This window comes from Parasteatoda tepidariorum, chromosome 2, assembly GCF_043381705.1.
Source record: "Parasteatoda tepidariorum isolate YZ-2023 chromosome 2, CAS_Ptep_4.0, whole genome shotgun sequence".
NCBI classification, from domain to species: Eukaryota; Metazoa; Arthropoda; class Arachnida; order Araneae; family Theridiidae; genus Parasteatoda; species Parasteatoda tepidariorum.
The window spans coordinates 11,305,884-11,333,712 of record NC_092205.1 but is presented as its reverse complement, the minus strand read 5'-3'; the positions used below and the strand labels follow the sequence as shown (position 1 = coordinate 11,333,712).

The window sequence follows — 27,829 nt, the reverse complement described above, 5'->3', positions numbered from 1 at the left end:
GCATATAAAGTTTGTCTAAATTAAGAACTCCCCTAGCCATTCATGTGGACCCGTGGCGGTGACTGTGGTAACGATTTCAACTGTTGTGTGGGGTCATTGCTTAGGACAGGTTTCGGCTCGGGTCAGCGAGAAAAAAGGAATTTTTTTCTTCGGTCTACTGTACTAGCCCTAGCCCTAGACTGAAGAGAAGTTACCTTCCCTGATATACGCTATTCATGTTTCCATAGCAGCAGACGGCCTCAGACTTTGTGGCCGGGGGGGAGTTCTTACCTTAGACAAACAGTAAGAATGTTCTAAACAATTATTCAAGTATAAATTCATTTAACAGTTACAATTTCATCTTAATTGTTATTTTCAATCCAGAGAATAAAGACTATAACTTACTATTTCTTTTCATTTAACACACAATTCAACGAAATACGATCTCCGTTGCGAGACAATTTTAAACCCAGCTATTTGAAGAAAAAAAATTCAAATAAAAAAATAACTAAAAAATAAATAAAAAACATATCGATAAATTTAAACTGTGAAATGAACATATAAAGCATCTGATCATATTTCTTTCAACAATACAAAAAAAGAAAATAATGAAGTTAAATACTAATGTATGTTACTAGCAATGTATGAAATTCTGGAATTGTATACAATATTTAGGCATTGTTGACAATTCCTGTTTTTGAAAGACAAAGTTTGAAATATGAGATTTATTTTATTCTTTGTCTGTGCATTATATACAATTGCTACTTCACTGTTTAGATTAAGTATGATTCCATAGTTAGGGGGATGTAAATCACGGAGAGAAAAACAATGCATTATTTTTTCTTCGCTTTGTTTTTCGTTCTAAAGAATGTTACTAAATTGATAACAAAAGAAATATGACATTCTCTTTATTCAATAGATCAAATTTTTTATGAAATAAAAATTTTATATTTACAAACTTATTTGGTTATTACAAATTTGGTTATCCAAATAGAAAAATCGGCGTAGAGAATACCGGGCAACTCATTCACAATCCAGCGACCTTTGACGACCAGTTCTCTTTGTTGAAGATTTTTCGATTGGTTGCAATTATAATGAAAAACGTTTAAAATTTGTTACTTGAACTAAAAACTAAAAGTCAAGAATGAACTTTTTTTTTATTATTTAAAAAAATGACAAACAAAAGAGCTGGTTGTTAAATGCGTTTGGGTTGTAAAATCACTGTCAGGCAATTTTTATAAAACTTAAATATCAGTGTAGGGAGTATAGGGTAATGACTCGCACATCTTTGCGGATACATCATCCGTATTATTCTAGTTATTATTAAAAATACATAACAATTACTAAACATTTAAGCCTTTTCTTATTAAAGAAAACAAACTGAAATAGAAACCTACTTGTTGCACCGAGAAGTTGTTTTCAACTAGTACTAATAAATCGTAATCATACTAATTAAAATTACGAAATGATAATTTTTCATACTTTGCCGGTTTGTTATTTGACACTGTATACAATATCTAGACAGTGCTTAAGATCGAAAGATAACTGACGTCATATTTAAGCTAAAATTTGTAGTCTAAAGCAACTATTCGACGAATCCAAGACATTTAAAAAGATTTACACTTCGATCGTTGATTAGTGAAAAATAATATTAAATATTAACTATTCTTTATTGAACGTTTGCTTTTCATTTCAATACAAATGATGCCATCAGGTGTTGAGAAATAATATTAAAAGCTGCAAACGATTTATAACATCTGCAAGAGTGCTACGAGCGGTCTGCCACGGGTCAAGTTAGCATCTGTTCTTTTCAACATCTGTACCCAAATCGACGACAAACACATATAAAAAAAGGGGGAAATAGCGGTCATAAATTTCCGTTTCATCACTTAAACGTTTTCAAATTTTGATTTTCCTCTTATTGGACGGAATAAATTTTTATCGAATGAATATTTAGTTCCTCAAATTACAGCTGCTTTAAAAAGTGAGACAATGGTTAAATGTTTCATAAAAGTTTATTATAACAAAATAAATTTAAATGGTCAAGATTTTTTTTAAAAAAATAAATTATGTCAATATTTTTTTTCTTTGCATAAAACATTGCTTCCTCTTTCCTTTTCGTTATTTAAAACAAGTTAATTGAAAATAAAAACAAAAAAAAAAAACATTTTTACATTTTTTTCTGTGTATATGCATACTTAAATAATTACAATGATAATGGGATGTGGAATAGTAAACATAAGAATTATTTATAGCAGTATTACTTTATAATCTGGTTAGTACTTTAAATATTCGTTGAAGTAGTATTAATATTCCATCCAATTACATTTTGATCGGGTAGTTTGAATTATTAAAGTTTTATAAATATTTAAATTAGAATTATAAAAGTTAAAAATGTACTGTCGTTATTATCATTAATTATTTCAACTTGTCACATTTATGTTTTTAGTTTACGACTTTTATAATATGATTATTTTTATTTTTTTTCTTTACTTTTTGTTTAGATTTTTTATGACATATACTGTTATAATTTTTGTGACCTATACATATAATGCGGCACATATACTGTTAAACTTACAGTGTAATTTTTTTGCTGAAATGTATGTTATCAGTTTCTTTTTTAGATAGCTTTTGGAGTAGTTTAATTTTAACTCATGAAGTCAATTATATTTATTTAAAATTTGTTCGCATGAAATTATGATGTGAGTGTTTAGGGGGTGAAGCTAAGATATTGATTTTAAAAATGTAACTTTTCTAAACAATTTTGTTTCACCTATCTATTTTGAATACTTTTTAAGCTAGTTGTAATTATTGATTTCATTTTAAGCTTTTACTTAAATAAATAAACGTGCAATTATTTTCACAAAAAAAAAGTGTGAAAGAACGATTTAAAAAAAAAAAAAAAAAGCAGAATATGGTAACCATAATGCAAAATTTTCATCATCCATTGTCCTTGAAAAGCTCTTTGAGCTCATTCACTATGAAAAATAAATTTTGCGCGTTTTGAACAGCCTTGAGCAGGTTGTTTCGTGTTTTTCTTTGTTTAAGTTTTCCTATAAGAAATTCCATAAACGAAACGTAATTGAAGTTTAATTAGGTATACTTTCAACAACTCAATAATTGCTAAATAAATAGTGATTTTACTTTTATTTTCTATCTATGCTAAAAGGTACGCAATATTTTCAATGCAAAAATAAGTTTTTTTTTTTTTCAAAACCTATTTTTGTGGAATAATAACCGTAACAAAACTGAATAAAAGGGAAAATCAGAAACTCACACGTCACAGCCGGGCGAACTCATGTATACATCCATTTATTCATCCACAGATTGAAATTTTGACTTTCATTGGAGAAGGATCAATTTATAATTCAATACCACCAGAGATATGATTTGTCATGGGAAGATGAAGGACTTCGTGACTCGACAGATTTAACGTGCACTAGTCACCATTTACGGCTTCTTTGTCTTACGTCTTTTGCCGGCGGAGATCGAACTCACGTCCTCTTAGACATGGGTCCAACGCCCTACCAACCTGGCTATCTCGGTCACGATATTATTGTTCAATACGAAACAAGATTCCTACCAGTGTACAGCGAAAAAATGTTCCAATTATTATTATAAAAATACAATACACGAGGGTACAATGACGGGCTGAAAACGGTTCTTTTGCAGTAAAATCATGGATTATGAAGTATTTGTCATGGATCGATGGATCAATACTCTATACACCACTGGTAAAATATCAGACACGCAATTATGTTCCATTATTGCATTCTTATTTTTGGCAACAATGTGTTAATTTAAAAATCAATAAACGCAGTGATTCATTACAGTTAGGCTTATCACGAAAATCCAATTCATGCACGTTTACTTTACCTTTTAGCTAAAATATATATGTTTGATCCTTTAAATTAGTTATTCTGTTGACAAAGTGAGAAATTGGTGACTTATAACAAAAAAAAAACTTCAACCGTAACGCTTGAACAACTGCTGTATCGTCTAATTAAAGTTAATTAAACGCATAGCATCTGATATCCGGGATATGTGTGTTACATCGGAAAATTAATTGTCAGTGACGCAATCGTGATATTTATTTCCCCCTTTTTTTTAATCCTCGTCATCCTCACTAATGAATAAGAACACAATCCTCTTTTCTGCTCCGATAAAGAATAACTTTTGTTTTTCTTTTCACTTCAGTTCTTTTATTTTTATGACGTTCTTTCTCTCTTTTTTTATATAAGTTGGTTGATTCAGTATCGTCTGCTTTGCACTTTTTGAGGGAAAGAAGATGTCGCTTTCGCATTCTATTTCCTAATTTTTCGAAATTAATTGCTTCATTATTAATAAGAAATCGAATATTAGAATTGTAAATAAAAAATAAATTGGAAGTTTAACGCGAATTTCTGTACTGGTTGACTTCAATTAAATTTCAAGACTCTTACTTCACTGTTAGATTACAGGTATTGTAAATCTTACGTCAATTGCTCACAGTAAAATTATTCTTTTTTTTTTTTTTGAATTGGTTAATTCATTATCATTTGTTTACTACTTTTTGAGTGAAAGAAAATGTTGTCGTATTCTATCGGTTGCTAATTTAATGAAATTAATTACTTCTTTATGACAAAGTAGTTGTTTATTAGTTTTGGAAATATTATGTCAAGTAAGCTCAAGCAAAATCAACTAAGATGGCATGTGACTCACGTTAGAGTCATACATCCGAATTAGCTTTTCGAAGGCTTTCATGGAACCGCGTATTGATTATATTTAAAGTTATGCTTGTATGATGCCCGTTACCAAGCTATAAGTAAAACTAACGTAAATTTAACTTATCAACAAATGATTTATTAAACACAAATTTTAGTCTATTTTATAACCGTTGTTGAACAGCTGACCCAATTTTTTGGGTTTACGGCTGCCAATGTTCAACTGCGTAGCCTTGTAATTTTGAACCCAATCCAGAAGACAAGGGAACTCCTATATAAAGTATTGGGAGAAATTTTACCTTCTTGGAGAACTTGCGTTATATGGTAACGAAAACCATGAAAACCTCCCACGGTTAGCCCGACGGCAAATGGACTCTAACCTATGATCCGCCCACCAAAGTGGATATTTTACGGCTGAGCCATGGTTGGGTGGTGATGCTTCCATAAACTTAAATAACGTAAACCCATCGCCATCGGTTATTTATACATAAAAAGACATGCACTGACAGACTAACGGATTCATTAAGCTAGAAACATGAAATTTGGACAATGGATTCCTTTTATGACGTAGGCACCCACTAAGAAATTATGTTTTGATATTCTGCCCCTATGGAGTTAAATAAAGGTTGAAAGGTTGTTTCAAAATCTATCGATTTTTAAACAAGCATAATGAAAATTCATGTTTAGTTTTTTGACCAGAAAGAAAGAAATATGTGTTTCAACGTTTTTAGAAAATCAACCACCTAGGGGGAAAATGAGAGAGATGAAATTTGCTTGAAAATCCGCTGATTTTGCTGCTTTTGTTTAACTTCATAATCTATAGAATTCGCTAATACTTTCGTAACTTTGCCTAAATTTTGGCAACCCTATAGATCAAACATACATACATACCTAAAACATTTTCTCGCAATAAGCACTCTAAAAAAATTAATTAAATAAAGTTTTTTATTCCATTTATTATTTTTTATCCTATTGAAAAATCACTTAAAAAAAAAAACTTTCTATTAATAAAATATGACATTTCTAGTGAAAAAAAATTCAATACATAGAGACCTTAGACAATATCGGGAACATCTTTTGAAAATAGTTAAAATAAAGAAAAGTACTTCCTCGCGGACAAGGTCGCAGGCATCAGCAAGTCATAAATAATTATATTAGTAATGAAAAAAAAAATATTATCCTAAAGGGCAAAATTAATAAGGAAAATTTCTTGATTGCTGTAAATTTTAAATATGAGTAGGTTGCGACCAATTCCACCATTTTCGCTGCTGAATAATACTGAATATAGTTCATCGTAATTTTGATTTAAAAAAATTGGATCCTTTTTTTTTTTAATATTTATTTTATTGCGTCGCTCGTGTCATTCAATTTCGTGGCAGAAATGCGTAGTTTAATACCGATTTATTAATTATTAACTTTTTTTTTAAACCATATATGAAATGCGGGTATTCAGCTGGCCTATTAAAAAAGACACTTTTGTGATAGTACGAATTTGTAAATTGTACAAAAGCTAATTTTAATATATTCAAGTAAGCAGTGAGCAATAAGTTTCGCTGTTCGTTAAATTTAAACTAAAGACTTCAGACTAAAAAGACATCAATACATCTGGTATTTTTAGGGGAGAAATGTTTTTATTCTTAACATAATAAAAGAAAATTAATTAATTTGGTGCATAGAGTTTAGATACCATTTTTGCAAAGCACAAATTACGTCATCATTGAAGAACACAAAATAATATATCTGTATTTATGCTTTGTTGTAAACAATTTTAATTTTATGAACTATTTATGAGATTTATTTTTCGAAATGTAAGCAACTAACGAGCTAATGACGAAATCGATAGAACAGTAAGCAATCGATTTTGATTACATTCGAAAAACCAAAAAAAATATATAAACTATTCATTTGCAAACGACCTTAAATACTGGACGAAGTGATCTTAAAATAAATGTGAAACCGATACTGCCTGTTACTGTTGAGCTGACATTTCGTTATCAAACGATTGTGATAAATTTGTCAAAAATAATAATAACAATAACAAATTAAATGCAGTTTTTTTATTTTTAGTTCATTAATGCGCAATTTTATCTTTAGAAAAAGATACGCATTAAGCAAGAATATAGCAACAATAATTTAAAAGTCATTACGAGGAAATACTTTAAAGAAAATGTAATCAAGAACTCTTAGCAAAGCTGTTGAACGTTGGAAAGATATTAAAAAAAATATGATAAACTGACAAGGAATCAAATTTTTGGCCCTTCAATTATTACGTAAGCATCGAAAGAAGGAGAGGTTTTGTGATTTGTTTATTTATTGCTGACAAGGAGGGTAGGAGAAATGTGAGCAATGCTTACGTAAGTGCCTAAATAAAATCTAGTTATTTTCATTATTTAAGCAGAAAAAAAAGAAAGAAAAAAGTATGTAGCAAAAGGCTTAGCATTAGAAAAAATCACACTGGTAAACATTTGAAATAAAAATGGAATTTGGGGTTTGAAAAATGCCTTTAAGTAGTTTTAAAACTTTATGAAATGTATTAAAACGTTAATTTTTCTTTATAATAAGTATTTTTTTAATTCAGTCCTAAAATTAGATTAATATAGTATTAGTGAAAGTTAAAGCAAAGAACTAAGGGAGATGTTGGGATTTACTTACGTAAGCAGGAGAGCGGGTTTGTTGTTGGCTTGTTTTTAGAAGAGGGAACACTTTCTTCGTTTTTGACTCATAATAATTATTGTAGAATGTCTTATTTTGTTCTTTTTTTCTTCATTTGAGTGAACTTGTAAACATTTCTTAAAGATCTTGAAATTTTTTTATATTTATCTATTTTTCATTCTTTTAATAACGACTAACAATAAGTGTTATTTATATTCAGGATTATTATTATATAAAAAAGCTTTTATTATTTAATTATTTTTAACTTAAAACTTTTATTGAAAGCCATTTACTAATTATCTCTGTGGACTTAACTTGATACTGAAACAATTTAAAATTCCAATTAGACAAAGAAAATAATCATAACCGTGATTAGATAACCAGTTTATTTGTTCCATTGTTATTTATATTTAAATCACATACGAACTTCATAACAGTGCTTTCACACAGTTAAACTATTATTCTATTTAAAAAAAAAAATTTAAAAAATCGTGCGTCTACGATAATATAAAGGAAACTGAAAACGATAGGTAACTGGGAGGAAAAAGAATCAGCTGATATCAGACGACTCCCAAAACATCACGAATGAGGTAGGGGAAGGGGGGAGCAACACTGAAGAGGAAAGGATACCCACCTGTTGTTCAGGTTTTTACTACGCAAGCATTCATTCATGATTTTTTCCTCAGTTTGCTCTTACCCTTCAGAAGGATAGTTTCGCTTCGTTCCAAGCAAGTTTGTACATGTTGTCGCCAGAGTTGAACTCGACCCGTTTACTGGCGGATTCTTGTGGCAGTTGTTTATTCTACCTGTAGCGCCTATCGTTTGCGGTTTGTGTTTCACATTAGTTTTAGATTTCATCAGACGATTATGATTAGCTGTTTTGTAGGAAACGAAAAGCGCCGTTCAAAGAAAGGTTCGATTTGTTCTAGGTTAGTTTGTTTTACTTATCTATTTTTAGTGTTTAACTTGGCATTTAAAATCCAAACTATATATCCGATAATACACAGTGAAATATGAGCAATTGTTATTATTTATTTAGATATATAATTTTTTTATTTGTTTAAATATTATAATTACAAATATTTTTAGTTGTTTATTAACACGATTTTATTTGTTTCATAAACCGAATAATGTGATTTTTTTAATATTACTTATCAGGATGATGCGGTGATTGCTTACTTATTGTAGCTATTTTTAACAAGCACTTAGCATTCAAGTTATATTACTTTAAAATTATTACTTTTTGTGCTCATTTTTTGAAAAATCTCCATATTTCAAATGTTCACTTCAGCCAATTAATAAATAATTTGAAAAAAGTTTCGCCATTTAAATTATTATTATTAATATATTTGTTTAATTAAGTATTTTATTTCACGCCACTGTATGATTTTTTATAATTAATTTAATTTTTTATAATTTTATCCTTTATTTTTTTTACTGCAATTAGAGCTAATTATTTATAATTAAAATTTATTAACTTTTAAAATATCAACGAATAATAAATAAAACCTTAACTGTTTTAAAATCCATTACAAAGTAAACTGTCACATTTTAGTAAGCCCATATAAATAATAAATATTTAATTATTAATTAAATATTTATTTTTAATTTATCTACTTTCTTCATTGCTTCAAAATGTAAAATTGATTTTAAATTGTAGTTAAAAAAATTTGCTCAAAGATTTGATTATAGTTAATAAATATGATTGTTTCGTATTAAATACCAAGTTATTAATTAATCATATGTATACAATTTATTAATTTCAGTATGCCAAATTGATTTACCTTAAAAAATTATAAATATGTGGATCATGAACCAAAAAATGTGGTTTTTATTTAACCGGTTAGATTTAGTTAACTGTATGATCATGCTTTAACTTGTTTTCAGATCCTATCGTTTTCACGATTGCTGATTGGCGGTGGCTGCCGCTAACAAAAGTTCTTTGTGTTACGGTTTTCTCGTGGCTTCACTCGTAATGTTATTTGTAAAAGATTAGCACTTGTGCATTAGCCTGCATTTATAGATTTTACTTTCTATTGTATTTATTTAATACAGGTAATAATATTATTGTTATACTTATCATATCAAATATAAATAAATTCATAGAAAAGAGATAAAAGAATGTCATTATTTATCAGCAAAATTCTTAGCTTATCTCAGTTTTTTTTTATTAGTTTATTTTATCGATTTATTTATGCTATTTATACATTTATTTCTTTGTTTGTTTTTTGCTTGTCATTATTTCTTATACTTATCTTATAATTCTTATCATTTATTTTACTTATTTTACAAAATTAGAGTTATCACTACCCCTTCAAATTACTCTGATAGTGACTTCTTCCTCACCTAGTTTTCTATGGAAAAACATTCTTAATTATACCTTACAGTTTTTAATTTTTTTAAAAAAATTTATTTCAATTCTTGATTTGATCTATTAATTTATGTGTTATATATGAGGCAATTAAAATATAATTTGTTAGGATGTGGTATGTTACCCTATTCAAAAATAATAGATAAAAACAATTAATTAATTTTTTTAAAGAATTTAATTAATCAGGAAGGAGTTAGTTACTTGTTGCATATGAACATCTACCATGTCCCAATGCTGCCAAATTTTCCAAAGAATGGGAATTTTTATTATTTTTTTCACCCTCTCTCCATTCACAAGGAAAACCTTGAGAATTCTTAGCAGCATTGCGTCGCCTAAAAAATTTCCGACTGACGCCTAAAACAGTTTTTTATCTCACCTGAAAAATTTTAGGACTTAGTAAAAAACATTTTATATGTGGCACAACGTTAAATTTCTGAGTTTAAAGACGAGCTGTGATAAAAACGTGTAAATAAAAAGTATGGATTTATTCTACAAAGTTTCTGTAAAAGAGATGGAATAATACATATTTTCTGTTCTTAATGAGGGAGCAGCGTTAGCCCACCAAATAGGGCGCCCCTGAAAGAGTGGCTAACAAATATGCCCATCTGATACCTGATGATGAGTTTCAATAGATTGAAAATTGGGGAAAAATATTCTGAGAAGCATTTTTGATATTTAAGAATTGTTATTCGTTATATATTGTTGATTGCAATTATTATATTTCATTTTTTTTAAATGATTTGTATATTTTTAATTACCGATATTTTGTAAATAATTAAATCTTCTGTGTAAAATCTCCACTTTTACCATATTTTATTATCCACATATTTCTTTATTTCTTCATATTTATTACCAACATATTTCCTTTTTTATGTTTATAAACCCGTTTAAAAAAAATTTAGAATTAGCGGTTTTCTTTTATTTGGGATAAAAAAGTCACCCATTTGAGATTCTTATCACACTATTTGCATTTCTCTTATCTTGGTATAAATTTTTATCTTTTTCCTACAAATTGAAGTGGCATCACAGCTGCTGGACAAATATAAAGCATTCTACCCCCACCCCCACTGCCGCCACTGATTGTTGTAAGGTGACCTTTGAAACTGGTTTTATTTTCCACTTGGACCCTTTATGGTTTACTTTTTGATAAGCCATTTATATTCACTTTAAGTTGTTTATTTTCACCCGCTACAAAATGACAATCTCTGCCCTCTCTTTTCATATCGCTTTCAGGGAAGTCCTTGACTTTTAACTCAGTTGGGAGTTCAGAGAGATGGAAAATGAAAGTCGATTTCTTTTTAACTTTGTGCTGTTTTCGTGATTTGTAAAAGCAGACGATCAGTTGTTTATTAATTTTCTTTATTAGATATTCTAAAAATAAGGAAGATATCCATTTTCATTTCTTAAAAAAGGAAAATTGCAGAAATTATAAGTGTTATGTAGTCTTTAATATTTTTTTTGGATATATTTTTAATATGAAAGTCGATTTCTTTTTAACTTTGTGCTTGCTGTTTTCGTGATTAATAAAAGCAGACGATCAGTTGTTTATTAATTTTCTTTATTAGATATTCTAATAATAAGGAAGATATCCATTTTCATTTCTTAAAAAAGGAAAATTCCAGAAATTATAAGCGTTATGTAGTCTTCAATAATTTTTTTATTTATTTTTTAATAAAATTTTGATTTGTGATTGAAGGATGGCTATGTTTAAGCAACGGTATTACGATCAGAAAGTTGTGTACTACAAATGGAAAAACGGAACCATGTAATTGCTACGATAATTTACGAGTTTTTATTTATTTTTACTTTCTTTTTCAGTTTGTTAATTTTTTTCTTTCTTTCTTTGCAGTGAGGGAGTGTTTACGTGTCCTGAGGACAATTTGCCATTAGACTACGCAAAGGTAAGCGTTGTTTTATTAATTCTATTTAAAAATCAAAGATCCAAACTTCATGAAAATTTACATTATCTGAAAAAATAAAATAATTTTTGTAAAATTTCAAAAAAAAAAAAAAAATTATTGAAAAAGGGAATCTGCTTAAAACATTGAAAAAACTTTCACGATATGCAATAATCGTAACCTTTATATTATGTGTAGTATTCCTGTTTATTAGAAAAATCATATATTTATGAATATTTTACCTGGCAAAGCTTTTGCTTTTTTTTAAATCGAAATTTGTTAATTGCCTTCTTCTGTTACTCGCTACGAAGCATATTGCAATTTTAATAATAAAAGTAATATAGTAGGCGCAGTTATGTATTCAAATTGAAATTATCTTGTCATAAATTTGTTGTGTTGAAAAACATGCTACAACTGTGCAAATTGTTTATTAGTTGTCCTAACGTGTAACAGTTTTTGGGGTTATTTCAGACGTTTCGCGAAACGTCAGTTTTTGTGAAATTGCGAAAAACCTATTCTTAATTATGTGAATTTTGGAAAATTGAGTCCTGTATTAACGGACGCTAATTTCTCTTAAAGTGATCTATGAATTCACAAGCATAAAATATTGCTAATTTTTCCAGTTTTGAAATTTATTCAACTTCTCAAATCTCAACTTTAATTTATTCTGAAGGAAAATACAGTCGAACTCGCTTATAGCGAACCCTGATTTACAAGAATCCAAATTTAGATAGGAAATCAGAAATACTTAGTTGCTACAATATTTAGTTTATTTTAGCTTAGTTTGCTCCTAACGAGCAAATTTTGCTTTTTGCGAGCAAAATTTTTGTAATTCATAAAATGTTTACCCCAATAAGACAGCTCAAAGCAAATAAACTAACTTCTTTTGAGCAGAAATAAAAAATAAATTAAGTAGTGCAGTACACTCTCGATATCTCGAATTTCGATATTTCGTAAACCTTTTTTATGTCAAAAAAATATTTTTTTCCTTGGCATTATATATCCACCTAATGTTAACTTGAATTCATATGTCGAAGAGTTTCTTCTCAAAACCTTGTTGTGTCGAATTTTTTTTCGAAATAGAAATTGTATTTTTTCGGAAAAATCACAAACTAAGTTTATTGTAAACCAATTCTTTTCTATTTAATGCATATTTATTTTTGTCTTAATTTCAAGAATAATATTATCATTGTTGTATTTAGACATATAGTCAACTATCATTACATACATATTTAATAGTAGTTATTCTTATGTTTTATGATTCTACTTTTTAGAGTTATATTTTAGAATATATTTTTCTACTTTTTAGAACACATTTATATTTGAACTTGTTAACTCTGAAACTCGCTATCTCCATTTTTCATTTTTTTTTCTTCTTGCGTCCCTTCAATTTTGAGATATCGAGAGTATAATGTAATATCTTCAATTTCAAAGTATATATAACTATAAACATTTTTTTACGAACTCGGTTGCTACGAGCAAATATTGTGGTCTCTTCGTGTACGTTATAAACGAGTTCGATTATATTTTTCACGGGTCTGTTTAAAAGAAATTTGGGTCCATTAACGGACCGTTCACAAAATATCTTTTCATAAGAACGAACCCTTCACAAAAAATTTATCTTTTAATCGGACCCTCCACAAATTTGTTTATCTTCATTATTGTTTTGTTAATCGAATAAACCCTNGTGAAGAAAGACGGTTCTAGACAAACTAAGTTTCCCTAAGTTTAAATTCCAAATGTAGTATTCTAAGAAAATATTTCAACTTTCACAAAACAAACATCGTGTGCTCATTCTTATTAATTTTTTTTTTTTGTGAATAAATAATTGTTCAATTTTATTTATTCTTAAAATTAATTAATAGAATATTATGTAAATTAAAATTATTTTCTTTTAGTTTTTTTAAATAAAATATTATAAATTTAAGAATTGTTTAAGTTTACTTAATGCGTAACACAGTAAAAGTGATACGTGACTAAGTTGTGTTATTTAAAATATGTCAATTGATATTATTAAAAATGTGAGTGTTTTTGTTTCCATTATTTGTCCGAAATGAATATTCTGTTTTGAGCAGTATAGACTAAATACCAAATATTTGTATGTTGCATCTCTAATCAGGGGTCTGTTCAAAAGAAATTTGAGTCCGTTAACGGACCCTTCACAAAATATCTTTTCATAAAAACGGACCCTTCACAAAATATTTTAACTTGAAAACGGACCCTTCACAAAATGATTTTTCTTTTAATCGGACCCTTCACAAATTTGTTTATCTTCATTATTGTTTTGTTAATCGAATAAACCCTTCCCAGAGCAGAAAACAAGAAAGATGGATGTAAACGAATTAAGTTCTCTCTTCGCAGACGGTTCTTCCATTATTCGTCCGAAATGAATATTCTGCGTTCAGCAGTATAGGCTAAATACCAAATATTTGTATGTTGCATCTCTAATTTAGCAGCAGCAATTGCTGTGAAAATTTAATTTTTTTTTATTATAATTTTACAGTGCCGAGCATAATCTTGTATCTATTTACAATTTAAAAACTCCTTGAAAAAGTTTTTTGCAATAACCGGACCCTATTTGCACAAATTCATAAAAACGGACCCTGGTTGAAAGAATGTGAGTAATTTTTCACAATTTCACGAAAAACGGATCTTTCACAAAATGTCTGGACAGACCCCTGCTAATTTAGTAGCAGCAATTGTTGAGCAGAATCTCGTATCTATTTAAAATTTAAAAACTTCTTGAAAAGGTTTTTAGCAATTTTTGCATTAACAGGACCTTAATTGCACAAATTCACAATAGCAGGTTGAAAGAATGTGACTGAACTCTTATTTTATATTCACAAATTATGAACAGTTTTTTCACGATTTTACGAAAACAGGACCTTTCGCAAAATGTCTGGACAGACCCCCTGAAATAGACGAATTCAAAATTTTAATTCCTGTCTTTTTTTACTTTCCCTAAGAACTGTTACTATAATGGGTTAACGAGTTGCGGATGCTGATTTCGATACATTATTACTTAGTAATCACCTGTAAAGACCGTTTTCTGGCATTTACTGTCACATCCCTAATTTTTTTTCTCCACACTTAAAGAGGCCATTATAGATTCGTCTTGCCGGACATTCCATCTCTGTTACATTCCCAGAGGTTCCTCCTTTCTTTCCAGTAAAATTCCTCTTTTAATCCTTTTGTCAAACTTTGTTGGTGGGTAGAAAGAGGCTATCAGTTCGCCTTCACATCTGCTTTTCGAATGTTCCAAAGGTGTCTTCTTTTGTTCACTCACTAACGACACCTGATAAATTCTTTTATGTCACAAAAGAATGCCCCCCAGCTTTTTTCTTTCCTTCCTTCTATTTTTCTCCAGTGGGCGGCCAGCTTCTTCCTTTCTGATGGATTGCTTCTTGGTGGCAGCTTTTTCCTGTCTTTTTTTATTCGATTGTTGGCGACTTAATTGAATCCTCCAGAGATCTTTTGCTATTTAAAGAAACGATTATTTGGTGAAAAGTTGCTGATAAAATTGGGTAATTTTATCGTATTATGTCCAGAACCTCTGTTATTTACTGGTCTATTTTGGAATTATTCCTGTCTGCTTTGAAATGGCAAGTTCTAAGTTTAAAGTTCTTATGATTGATCATTGTGATGAAGTGCTTTAATATAAACATTTTTGCTGCAAGATGTGTTGATATGATTTTCTTTTTTGTTTGTTTTTGTAGTTAAAATCGATGTTCTGATAGTTTTATAAAAAAATAAAACGGAATGCGAATTTCCAATGAATGTTTTTCGTACCCTCTATATTATTGCTTTATCTTTAATAAACAAAATATTGTGGAAAATATTGATTACAAAATCTGTATGTTTTGTTCTTTTATTTTCACAAATATTCTAAAAATATCTCTAAAGGGCGATCTGTTAGAAACATCCTGAATCTAGAAAATCAAGTTTTATTTGTTTCAAAAAATTTAATGAATATTTCATTTACAATAATTAAACAAATGCTCGAAATAGCCGGAAACAATAATATAAATTCAGAAATCGTTTGGAATTATGTTAATCGATGAGGATGTCAGCAAATTATGATAACGATTATAAAAAAATTTCCGTACATTTTCTGATAAATGAAAGGTTTCTTTATTCATTTTTTTTCGTGTCGTAAGCTATCTTAGTAATCGAATTAGCCCCACATAAAACATAGAGGGAAAAAAAATGAAAAGAGTAAATTAAGATATAAATTTATTTTCCTTATTCTGTTACTTGTTAACTTTTGTTAAATTAAGAATTTCTTAATTTTTTCAAGCAATATTTTTTTTTTAAAAAAATAATAATATTAATAATTTAAAAAAGCGTAGAATTGTTGTTCTAATGATATTTTTCTTAACTTTTATGATTTTCAAATTTTTTTCGGTGTCTAATTAGAATAAAAAATTTTAAAGAGAAAGAACTGTGAGAAAATGACCTTTGCCAAGGTGGTTTTCCACGCCTTATGTCTTTATTGACATTTATTTAAGATATGAGCTTATCTGGACTGAAAACTGCATTTACCATGGCGACGAGAAATGAAAGAAATTTCTCCAACTTATTCTTCCCTGTTTCTCTCTTGGTTCTACTCTGGAAAATAAAAATGATGTATCTCGCGAATTTAAGTCTCGTCTGTGAAATTAAAATTCTCGTATTTAAAACAGTTTTGATGTCCTTAATATAAAAATATATTAATATTTTTTTTCAATGAACAATAATAATTATTTAAGAATAAACGTATGCGGCAAAACATAAACTGAACGCCTTCAAATTGAACATAAGGACTATGCAATACTCGCATTAATGTAATATTTTCTACACAGTGAACAATATGTTATTTAATGAAATCTACTGTAATTTTTTAGAATAAATTTTTTGCTATTAAAAAATGACTGATTGTGTAAGAAAGTGTGCCATTTCCACAATTTGTCCCGATATGTTTTGTATGTGACGAAAATTTAATAATTATTTAAAAAAAATATTGTTTAGTTTTTAGTTTAATATAATATAGTATAGCTGAATAGATATAAAATTTTTTTGAAAAAACTGTAATTAAAAGAAAATATCATGTCTGTAAAATGTTTTGAATAACAAGTACTGTAGAAAAACCCACAAAAAATCGCATTATATTTTTTTTAGTTTCAGTTTCGCGACAAAAAAAATTATGCTTCCCCTGACACATTTCGAATTTAGGAGAAAACTTTCAATTTCAAAATAAAGATTAAAATTGAATAATATTTAATACTGAAAGTTTTATTGTTTGATTTGAAATCAGTTTTACGTTGTGATAAAAAAAAAAGACTGAAAAAAAACATTCTTTAAAATAGCACAAAACCTTTCACAAAACTTTTCGAATGAAAAACGAAATCCGTAATGTGTTTATTTCATAATCTTAAAACGAACACTTCGTGAAGAGCATGATTTATGGGCTTATTTCATAAAAACAGGACCCCTTATACAGGAACAAAATATTCTGAAATTAATGAACAGATTTTTCACTATTTCTTCTTCTTCAAAATGTACTTTTCACAAAACTGGTTTTGTGAAAAGTACGTTTCTCTAACTACTGGTTTTTGTGATTCTTAGCAATATTAGGATCTCATTTTCACAAAATTATGAGTAGGTTTTTCACAAAAACAAAACCTGAATGCCTGTTAACATCATTTTTATACTATAGAAATGAGATGCGAACTGTGAAAAACAAAATTCCAATATTTTATCACGTAAAAACGCGTTATTTCCTTTTTATCTCCGAACACTACAAACCTTCTTGTTGGATTCAAAAGATGAAGATTAAAGACGTAATATCGATATTCTTAAAAAATCGAATTTATGATATTTAATAATTATAACTAATATAGTTCCTTGAATATTATCGACTATGATAACATTTTAATTCTTATTGACAACGATACAAATTGAATGCTATGTAGCGAGTATTTATGATAACGATATTAGTTTGATCATTATCGACTAAAATAATTATTTTCCATTAAACTTTAGCCAGTATATTATTATATTATGTATCACGATATAGTGAATTTTGATTAATTTTCGACTATGGAAATATCGCTAGTATTATCGATCATTTAATTATCAAATACAATATTATCGTGAGTTTTTCATAAATTTCATTTGAGTGACGAAAATATTAACCGATAAAAATAATTTAAATTAGTTGATCCTGATTTTATCCTGAAATATCGAGACTTTCCTGGTGATATATTTCGCGACATTGAAATTCCGATATTATCCTACTACTGTTGAATGATGTCGATATGCTTGTTTCTGTTACTATTGAATAGGTTTGTTTTAAAGACTGTATTGGTGTAAACGTGTTCGTTTCTTTTTCATTGCATATTTTGCTACCTAACTAAAATTAGCGCATTGTAAATTATAAGAAATTCATTCTGGACAATACGTGCATCATAAGACACGTGTATAATAAGACAGGAGCAGCGTTTAGAGGACACCTTATTTATTGATGGAATAAGATTTATTTCTTTTACTAATTAAGACTTGTGTCTTCCTTATAAAAATATTTATTTCAATATGTTTTATTTCCATATCTGATCTACACTCTCTAACAAGAAACATTGCCACTCGCATATTAGAATAAACATTCGATCATCATTCTTTTTATAGAATGGCCTTGCTCCAGCGTCTCTTTGAGTAATGAATAATTCTTTATGTCCGACATAACAGATAGATCATCTTTCTTGTTTTCCAGCTAGTGGATTTTTTATAGAATGACAAAATAATAAATGAAAACAAAAATCCCCTTGGATCCTTCATAAATAAGTGACCAAAAAAATCGTTTGCTCAATATACGAAGCCTGGAAAAAATTCTAATGTCTAGTGGGCATTTATCCTAGTCCCAACTGATAAATGATTCTCGCTTTTATCTGTTGCCAAAACCGTTAAACTAATTAATGGAAAAGACACTTAATCCTCCTCTCGTCTGTCAAGAAACCGATCGTTTTATAAATGCCTACGTTTCCTGCCTTTAACCGTATTCGGATTTCATGTATTATGGAATTTTCTGAGCATTAACTTAAGACTACTAATGGTTTTCCATCTACTAAGACTTTTAATTTTTCTTCGATTTCTTTTTTCCACTTTATTTTAATCTTTGAAAAAGCATAGCCGGAGTTTTGTAAAAAATATAAAAATTTTAAATTAATTTATTATGGTAATGATCTAGTTGTCTTTTCTTTGTTTAATCAAGTTGTAAATTGCGATGGATTAACATTGTCGATTTTAAATTCCAAAATTAAAAGCATGAAGAAAACCTTTTTGGACTTACGATGATAAGATTAGATATAGATATTTTAAGAATTGAGATTTATTTCCTATAAAATAAACTGAGTTAAAAATCGTACTTATTATTGCCATATTTCTCCAGCAATTTTTATTTTCTATTATGAAGTATTATACTAATATAGTTGACGTTATTTTGTTTTACGGTAAAAAGAATTTTTCGATATAATTTTAGGAAAATGTGCCGCAGTCTGGTAAATGGTAACCATAAGAAATTATACTATTAAGACTAATTAACCCAGACTTTATAACTGTTTAACCAGGACTGATTAACCTAACTTAACCTGTACTTGTTACGTTCGTAGTGGTTGCGTCCTCTTTAATTTAGAGTTAAATTTTCTTGGAAATGTCATGTAACTTTATTCTGTGTACTACTCCGTTGCTATTTTCTTTAAAGAAGAAATTGAATCAATTTGATCTTTATTTTTTTTTCTCATGAAATAGTCTAAGATTGTGTCATATTGATACTCTGCAGAGAAACTCTCACTTTTGACCATTCAGCAATCCTTGAGTTGCTTTTAGTTAATTTTGGGAGTCATTTCGTCTAGAAATCTCGGGATGCGTGACGAAACGCGAAGTCTCAATTGTATGACGAAAATGTTTCCTTAACTCGAAACTTCATCGTATTGGATTGTGGAAGATCGTTAACTAGAATGACGAAACTAAGACGAAGACTAAACGATCAAAAATAAAGTGACAAAATAAGCCGAGTGGCCTGTATAATGGTCAAGGAATGGGACTAGTACGTGGAAGATCCCAGGTTCGAAAAATTAAATAATAGCTGGTTTCCAACTTTTTTCTATTTAAACAATAATTTATAAAAAAGAAAAAAAAAGAAAACGACACAGCATATTTTTTTAATAATCATTTCAATTATATTTCATTTTAAGCATGTTATGTTAAGGTTAAAATTGTCTTCAACAGAGAGAAGAAAAAAAATCTAAATGTTTAAACGATTGAATCTTTTACTGTTTAGCATAAATTAATCGTTATCAACAAATATTTCAATTGCCATTATAGCAACATTTGCCCCGATCTGTCTTAGGTCCTACTGACTGTTAAAAATTGTATGAATTTATCACTTGAAACAAAAAAATAATATAAGCTAATCAATAAATAAACATGTTTCTCAAAGCTATCTGCATTTTAGATCTTTTATTACCCACAATTTAAAAAGGTAAAATACGCAGCAAAATAAAAGATGGAAAGAAGTCAACAGAAACATGTAAAAACTCATTCACAATAGGCAGTTTGCGTGCTAACATACAGTTACGGGTGGAAATAAAGCACTCGATGATAACCAAAAACACTCCCTACAACTGAAAGAAACATCACTTGCAGTTCACAAATAATGAATAGAGAATCTCTCTCTCCATTATGTGAAAAGATGACTCACCACCCCACACACACAACACAACCCACAAAACAGATGTGAGCATTCAGTATTATTACCCTTTTCTTTCGCTCTGGTGCCAGTCATCGAAACCGAAAACCCCTTTTTTCTGCACCAGGCCTGTTTTTCTTTTCGCTTTTCTACTTTCTTTTTGAAGTTCCAAGCAGCGCCTTGGGAGTATTTATTTATGTTTTTAATGAGAAACATAAATTTGAAGTATAGGTTGACAGGATGTCAGAACACCCCACATTTAGAACATTTCATACCGAAAAACCAGAAGTTTATTTTTTTTTATTATGGAGAACTTTTAAATTTAGACATTTGTTGGGGCAAAGTTAAGAAGGAAATTACTTTCAAAAGAGCTGTAAATCAACATGAGGAAATAATATCGAAAACAAGAATTACACGAAAAACCAAATAATAATAATAAAAAAACGTTATGACGATTAGGTACAAAATAGAGAAAATTATGATCGCTTTAATACGAATTTTTTTTTCTCTAGATAGACTTTTATAAATGTCACACTGTTTCATTTCATGGCTTACAATAACTGCATTAACTGATATTTGCCCTATTCTCTTGTCCTCCAATGAGCTGGATTGGTTTTTAATTCCAACCAATATACATTCCTTAAAACGTCGAAAAATTCTTTTTCTGCTTCAGTATTCACATTTATATTAAAATCACCAACAAGGGAGTAATTATGACTAAGTTAATCATAAAAATACTTTAAATTAATATTATGTGAAAGCATTTAAAATGCACTCTGGGGAAAATATTAAAAAAAACTCAATCTCTGGTAAACAATAAAATATTATCGTCTGCTTTTTTTTTTCATTTGATCTTTTTGTGCTAATTTTTTTTTAATAATTATGTTAGCCTGATTTTTTATCTTAGAACTCTTTAATTGTGATTATGATGTTGAAGTTGATTTAGTCAACAAATGTGCGAATATGAAAAACTTAGAAAAAATAAATTTTTCCAATGGTTAAAATGCGGTGATTTCAACATTTTTCCATCAACTAAACTTGTCGAAAGAATATTTTCTTTATGTGTTCGACAAACCCGAAAAATAGATATTCCATCGTTGAACTATGTTACGATAAGTACTCTCTCAGCACTGTTTTTATGTGAAGTACACATTGACCATTCAAGGTTATGAATCATCTGTAATCTAAGTATTTAAATTTTTTACTTTGGGTTATAATGAAACACATATGGTCCTTTTTTTATTTCTTTAATAAATCAGTTTTGAAAAACATATTAAATGTCTTGGAACAATGACATATTATAATAAAAATGTTTAGCAATGCCCGCCGTTTCTCAAATTACCGATTAAATATCTCTGCTTTGCATTGTTGTGCAAGTTCATACAGCTTCACCATTAACTCTCTCTCTATTATTTCCGTGTTTACAGTGTCCTAAACATTTATAATTCACATAAATGCTTTCTTGGCGAATGCTGATATAAACAATGCCCGCTAACAGCTTACACATGATTGGGATTAACCGGGAAAAGCTGTAGTGTTTTCCATTGTGTTATGATTCCTTAATTTGTCCACGGAGGCTATTTCCGCATCTGTCAGCATTTAAACACTCTCATTTGGGGGCTCATTTAGGGAAAATAAACTCTTGCCCTTCGAGGCAGCTGCTCCCTTTCATACTGAGAATTTTTACCATTTATTTTTGGCCACAAAACTCACGTTCGAAGACAGATTGGAAAAAGAGAAGCGTTTTTCTCTTCACTTCACCTCATTTAAGGTAGATTCTCATATTCTGTTTTAAAGAAATCGTTTGCTGAAACTGATATTCTTTAAGTTGCGTTATCGTTTGCAACATTTCAATTCGACTCACTTCTCTGAGACTTTTTGTCTATATTTTTCTTGTCGTTTATTCAATTTTTTATTCATATAGATTTATACGAATTGTTTTGCCCCCTAAAAATATAACTTTTTTTTGCCTGTACAGGCACATGAAATAAGGTAGGATGTTTACATTCTCATAACACTTATGTTCTGGGTAAAACTATTTGACTTACAATCTAAACAGAGTATAAAAAGGTACGATAAATCACCGAAAGAGTTTTATTTGAAGCATAACATACAATTACTAAAACATATGCCAGATATATTGAACTATATTTAAAAATTAAATTAAAGGCTAATTACTTATAAAATGATGTTATCTCTTGTTTCATCTGACTAATAATTATTAATGTATTGCACATGTTATGCTTATATAAGCGTCAAATTTTCCCCTATCGTTGACTTTTAATTCTAAATTTTTAAAATTAATTTATAAAATTTTTTTGAATTTAGAAATTGAAACCGTATATTCTTTTTGGTGATCACACGCCTTTTTTTTCCCCGTTTCGTATAGTATATCACGCGTTATGGTGCTCTAAGCACTTCACGTTATTTTATTTTCGCTCTGTATTTTAAAATAAGACAATTAAATTTTAATAAGGCTGTTTAAATATTTTTCCGTGCAGCAACTTTCCACTTTTCCCGGCCCTTTTAATCCGTTTCCCCCAAAATCAAAGTAATTGAACAGGAATTAATTTTTATTAATAATCAATTTTTATTAAACTAAATATTATTAAAATATTTCTAATTTTTTTCTGAAAATGTAATTAATCATATTTCATATCAATTTAAAATTAAATACTAGAATACTAGTTTCAGTAGGCTATTCTATTATTATATTCGAAATTTTGTGTGAATCATGAAATAACATGGAAAAAGGATTTATTATTTGAAATCCCTATTAGAATTCTTGTCTGCGGTCTTTATTTCTAATGCAAGAAATCACAAAGAACTTATTATTATTATTAAAAATTATTATTATATAATTAATGCACTAATTCAATCAAACTTAGCTTAGAAGTGGTCCAACCTTGGGCTAAATACTGATGAAAAAATATTCGTGTGGTTTGAGTTTCTGCTGCGTCGTAGTGTTCCTCTCCTTGTAATACAAACGGGTCAGGGAAAACCTGGAATTGTCGGAGAATTTTATTTTCACTCTAAAAAGCAGGAAATAGCCAGAAAAAGTTGCATATTTTTACAAAAACCTAGAAAATTCGTAAATCTCACCCGGAAAATAGCCAGTCTTAGAAATTGTCAGTAATCAGTTATTGAGATTCGATTTTTAAAAAAATCTAACATCTTTCACTATTATTTGCTATAAAAAAGCCTCTTTTTAGTGAAATTTTTACATTCAATGATATATTGTTGCTCTCAAGATCTAATATTTGATTTTACAAATAAACAATCAGTTTTCCGATGAAAAAAAATTGCATGGTATAGACAAAATAGGGTCTGGATTTATATCGAAATTTTTTTGAAATACCTGGAAAAGTCAGGGAATTTTTTCTTCTTTCTGAAATTATGTGGAAACGCTGAAATATAGACTAGTTTCGCCCAAAAAGTCCTCATTGGGGAATTGTTCTGATTCTTGGTTAAGGTGTTCTCGTGTCTTTTGGGTTGGGTGCAAAATGTGAATTGCTTAAACTCATTCTAGGGTCTTTACTTAACGAAATCCTTGAAACAGTCGCATAGCACGTAACATTAAAAAGGTGTTATTTAAAGCCTATTTATCTTCTACATAGTTTAGCCATCCGTAATAAAATATTACAAAATTACAACATAACTGCTTGCCTTATTCTCAATATTGTTAGAATGATGCCCACTTAATTTGAATTATGAGATTTAAATAAAGTTGTAATTTTCTCCCACGCAAACGATAAGCTCGAACTTGATTCAATTTTCTTTTTCGCCTGCCAATTATTTCACTTTCTACCCCCCCCCCCACTTGTTAAAATTGTGGAATTATTTATTATCAGTGCCAGATAAAACATGTCATCAGTTTACATCTTTTCTTCGTGCTGATGAATTTGCGGTTGTGAATTAAGTAACAAGTACTAAGGATCGCATTTTTTACTGTTGATTGATACTTCGTTTTTTCTGTAAACACTTTCACATTTTACATATTACTGCCTAATTTTAGTTATACATTAATTGGGTTAGAAAAGTTGAGATTTTTTTTTCTTTCTGTTTCTATAAAGTGAACGTTCCGAAATTCAGCTTCTCCATAGCCTCGGTTTTCACATTCCATATGCATTAATAGACATTCCCCGATTCAGATTCTTTAGCTCTCTCAGGACATTCAGCCTATCTTAATGTTACTTTTATTTTGGTTTGTATTGAAGGCTGTTGCTTAAATCTCTTTCGCCAATAAGGAAAAACGCGGTTACGAGGTCTTAGCGAAGCGTAGTCTTAATTTAAAATTATATTTACTATTTTGCTGAAAAGTATTAATAAGAATTTTGTTTCTTTTTTTTAACAGTAGAAATATTTTTAAATAATTAAACTTCTTGTTTAAAAAAAATCGCAAATTTGGTGAGATTTTTTTTCTATGTAAGTAAAAATCATTTAGAATCGATGAATAATTTTCACTTTCCATTCATATTTTATGAGCCAAAACAAGGCAGAGTTTGAGTGATTTTTTTAAATATTAAGAGAACCAGAATTTTTTGGTTCCGTTTTCAAAAACTGTCGAACTTTTTTTATTTCTTTCAATTTCACTTTTTGCGCAGTTTTATGGAAGGCGCTGGCTATCGTAAATGAAACTTTAACTAACAGCCATGAATAACTCCTAGGAATTTAAGACAGTCATAAAAAGAAAGCATATGCAGGAGGAATGTTCAAAGCTTATATTTTAAGTTAATCCAACTTCATTTTCCCGTGTTTCAGAATCAGTACTCAAACTTGATAACAAGTTCAGAAAAAAATTAATTTGCAATTCAGGGCTTGATTCAAGATTAATAATTATTTACTCCTCTAAATAAAGAAGTCATTACAAATTCCCAAAATTTCCGCAAATTTCTTATAGTTAAAACGGTCTCTTTATTATAGTTAATGTATCCTTCACAAAATAGTTTATCGCAAAAGGCCCATACACAAAACAGTTTATCGTAAAATTGGACCCTTCACAAAATGGTTTATTGCTAAAATGGACTCTTCATAAAATAGTTTATAGTGAAAACGGACCCTTCACTTAATAGCTTATTGTAAAAACGGATCCTTCACTAAATAGTTTATCGCAAAAGGCCCCTTTACAAAATTGTTTATCCTAAAATCGGACCCTTCACAAAATAGTTTATCGCTAAAATGGACTCTTCATAAAATAGTTTATTGTAAAAACGGCTCCTTCTCAAAATAATTTATCATAAAAACGGATTCTTCACAAAATAGTTAATCATAAAAACGGATTCTTCACGAAATAGTTTATCATAAAAACGGATTCTTCACAAAATAGTTTATCTCAAAAATGGACCCATCTTAATATTTTTCTTGAAAATTGAACTCTTCACAATATTTTTCTCGAATTATTGTTTGTAATTTATAAGCGTATATACAGGCGTATAAGATATAATTCTACATGAAAAAAAAATTTTTTGGAATTATTTTACCCCCTATCTGAAAAAAAATTCTACATTATATGGGAATACATTCGAAAACCTTTCTTTCCATATAAAAAGTTCTATATGTGTGAAATATAATCCCGCGTCAGCTGGGAATGTTCCTATAAGCAGATTAAATAAATGGAACAACTTGTTACATCCCTCAATTCTTTCCTGCATGCGAACAAAAACTGTCAAACGCAGTGAGTGTGGCGTGGGAGAGGGTGTAACACGGTTGATGCATTCCGTTTTTCCTCATCCCTATCCTCTGTCGGTGAAGATGCAGACGATGAGTGAGGAGTATTATCGTTTGCGTGTCGAGGGTAGATAGAAAGGATCTCTCTGCCGCGAAAAACCACGGGGTTGAGGCAGTCATCGCCGCCGGAGGAGGAGCCCGTGCTCCCCATGGAGTCCACTTGGAGCACCGGGAGGAATCCTTGCTGGGGGGAGTGCGGATTTAGAAGCTCTGGGGGTGGAGGGGGATCGATGAGGTGCAGATCCAAAGTGAGTGTGTTTTTCCTGTCTTTCTTTAGAACTGTTTTCAGGCTGCAGTGAATTTTATTCGGGTGTGTTGTTGTAATCAGAATTTTATTTATGGCTAACATAATCTCACGATGTTTTAAAAGTATTTTTAATATAAATATCTTCATTTTTCCATTAGCAATATTTTATTCAATCGAAAGACTCTGAAATATCAAATGAGAACTTATTATTTTCGATTTTATGTATTGAATTATTATTATTCTAGGCCAGGGATTATTAACCCTTTGACGCAGATTATTAACCCTTTGACGCCTTTTATATAGTACATTTTTTTCTGGCTCTCGTATTACAAGCAAAAATATATTTTGGTATTTTTAATAGTAAAAAACAGTCTAATTAGTACTTTAAAAAAATTTGTTAGTTCATCGGAATTATATTGTTACTAAAATGTAAAATCTCAAAGTGTAGTTTTTTTTTCATTTATATTAAAAAATGTATCAATAATTGATTTTTTAAATTAAGGAAATTTCAATGATGAGTGATTGTTTCTGTTGGATCTAAATAACTGCAAATGAATGCAAATTTGAAAAATTAATGTTTGGAAGAGTTCACCTTTAAAGCAGAAAAAGACACCGGTGTTTCAGGCTGTATTTCATAACCATAAATTATTAAAATTCTAAATATAAATGCTTAACTTTTTGAAAAATAAAACGCTTCACTTTTTTTTAACCTAAATTAATGCAAAATAATGAAAATGTGTACAAAATATATGTCTATTATAAATTCTGCGTCAAAGGGTCAAAGACTTGGTCATGACCAGTCAAATCTCTAACATTTGTGAAACTGTGAAGGATCTCATAATTTTATGATAGTGTGAGTTAAGTGTTGACAGTCCCGATTATAAAGAATTTAAAGTGTTGAAAAGTTTAAAACGCATTTTAAATTTGATTATTAAGTTTTATTGTGCAAGATATGACTGAGAGATCATATTGTGCAATGATTAATCCATTTAACTATATTTTTTAGACTTTTTTTAAAACAGAGCTTTATAAAACAAAACAGCAGTCGAAAATTGCCCGAAAAGGAACCAGAAAGAGGCTAGTATGTTTATAGGCTTAGTAGCGAAATAATTTTTCGATAAATATAATTACAACTTTATTAAACAATCACTTCAACTACACACAATAATACTACACTATTTGTTTTAAAATCCTAGAATTAATGGAGCTATATATCTTTAATCCGAGACGTTCTATAAAAATGAAATAACAATTTTAACTGTATTCAAAAATTGTCAGCTAAATTTTACTCTCAATATTTCTTATTTTGAATTTTTAAACAGAGATTTTCAAAGAAGTTCAGCTGTTTAAAAAAGTAAAAATATCGTAATATAAAAGGGAAAAAAATCCTTCCTAATCAATCTTATTTGAATTCAGTACTTTAAATTCATGATGAATATCATTCGATTGAATTATAACAAAAGCAAATACTTTTTAAGCAATTGAATAATTAACTCTGACATTTATCGTTGCTTCACTTGCAAATTTAAT

The 27,829-nt window shown here is 29.1% G+C and overlaps 1 protein-coding gene across 10 annotated transcripts in view; it reads left to right on the top strand.

The window, feature by feature from the left end:
- LOC107445628 (TNF receptor associated factor 4) overlaps positions 1–27,829 on the top strand; it is a 216,507-nt gene that overhangs the window by 170,371 nt on the left and 18,307 nt on the right. For 5 of the 10 annotated variants that reach the window (XM_016060058.3, XM_071177166.1, XM_016060063.3 and 2 more), the window contains exon 2: positions 11,555–11,606. In XM_016060058.3, the coding sequence (XP_015915544.2) occupies positions 11,555–11,606 (52 nt within the window). Of the gene's footprint in view, positions 1–7,875; positions 8,264–9,221; positions 9,390–10,831; positions 11,145–11,350; positions 11,471–11,554; positions 11,607–25,966; positions 26,301–27,829 lie in introns of those variants that run through there. The other 5 variants (XM_043054014.2, XM_043053993.2, XM_016060060.4 and 2 more) reach the window with 5 other exon arrangements.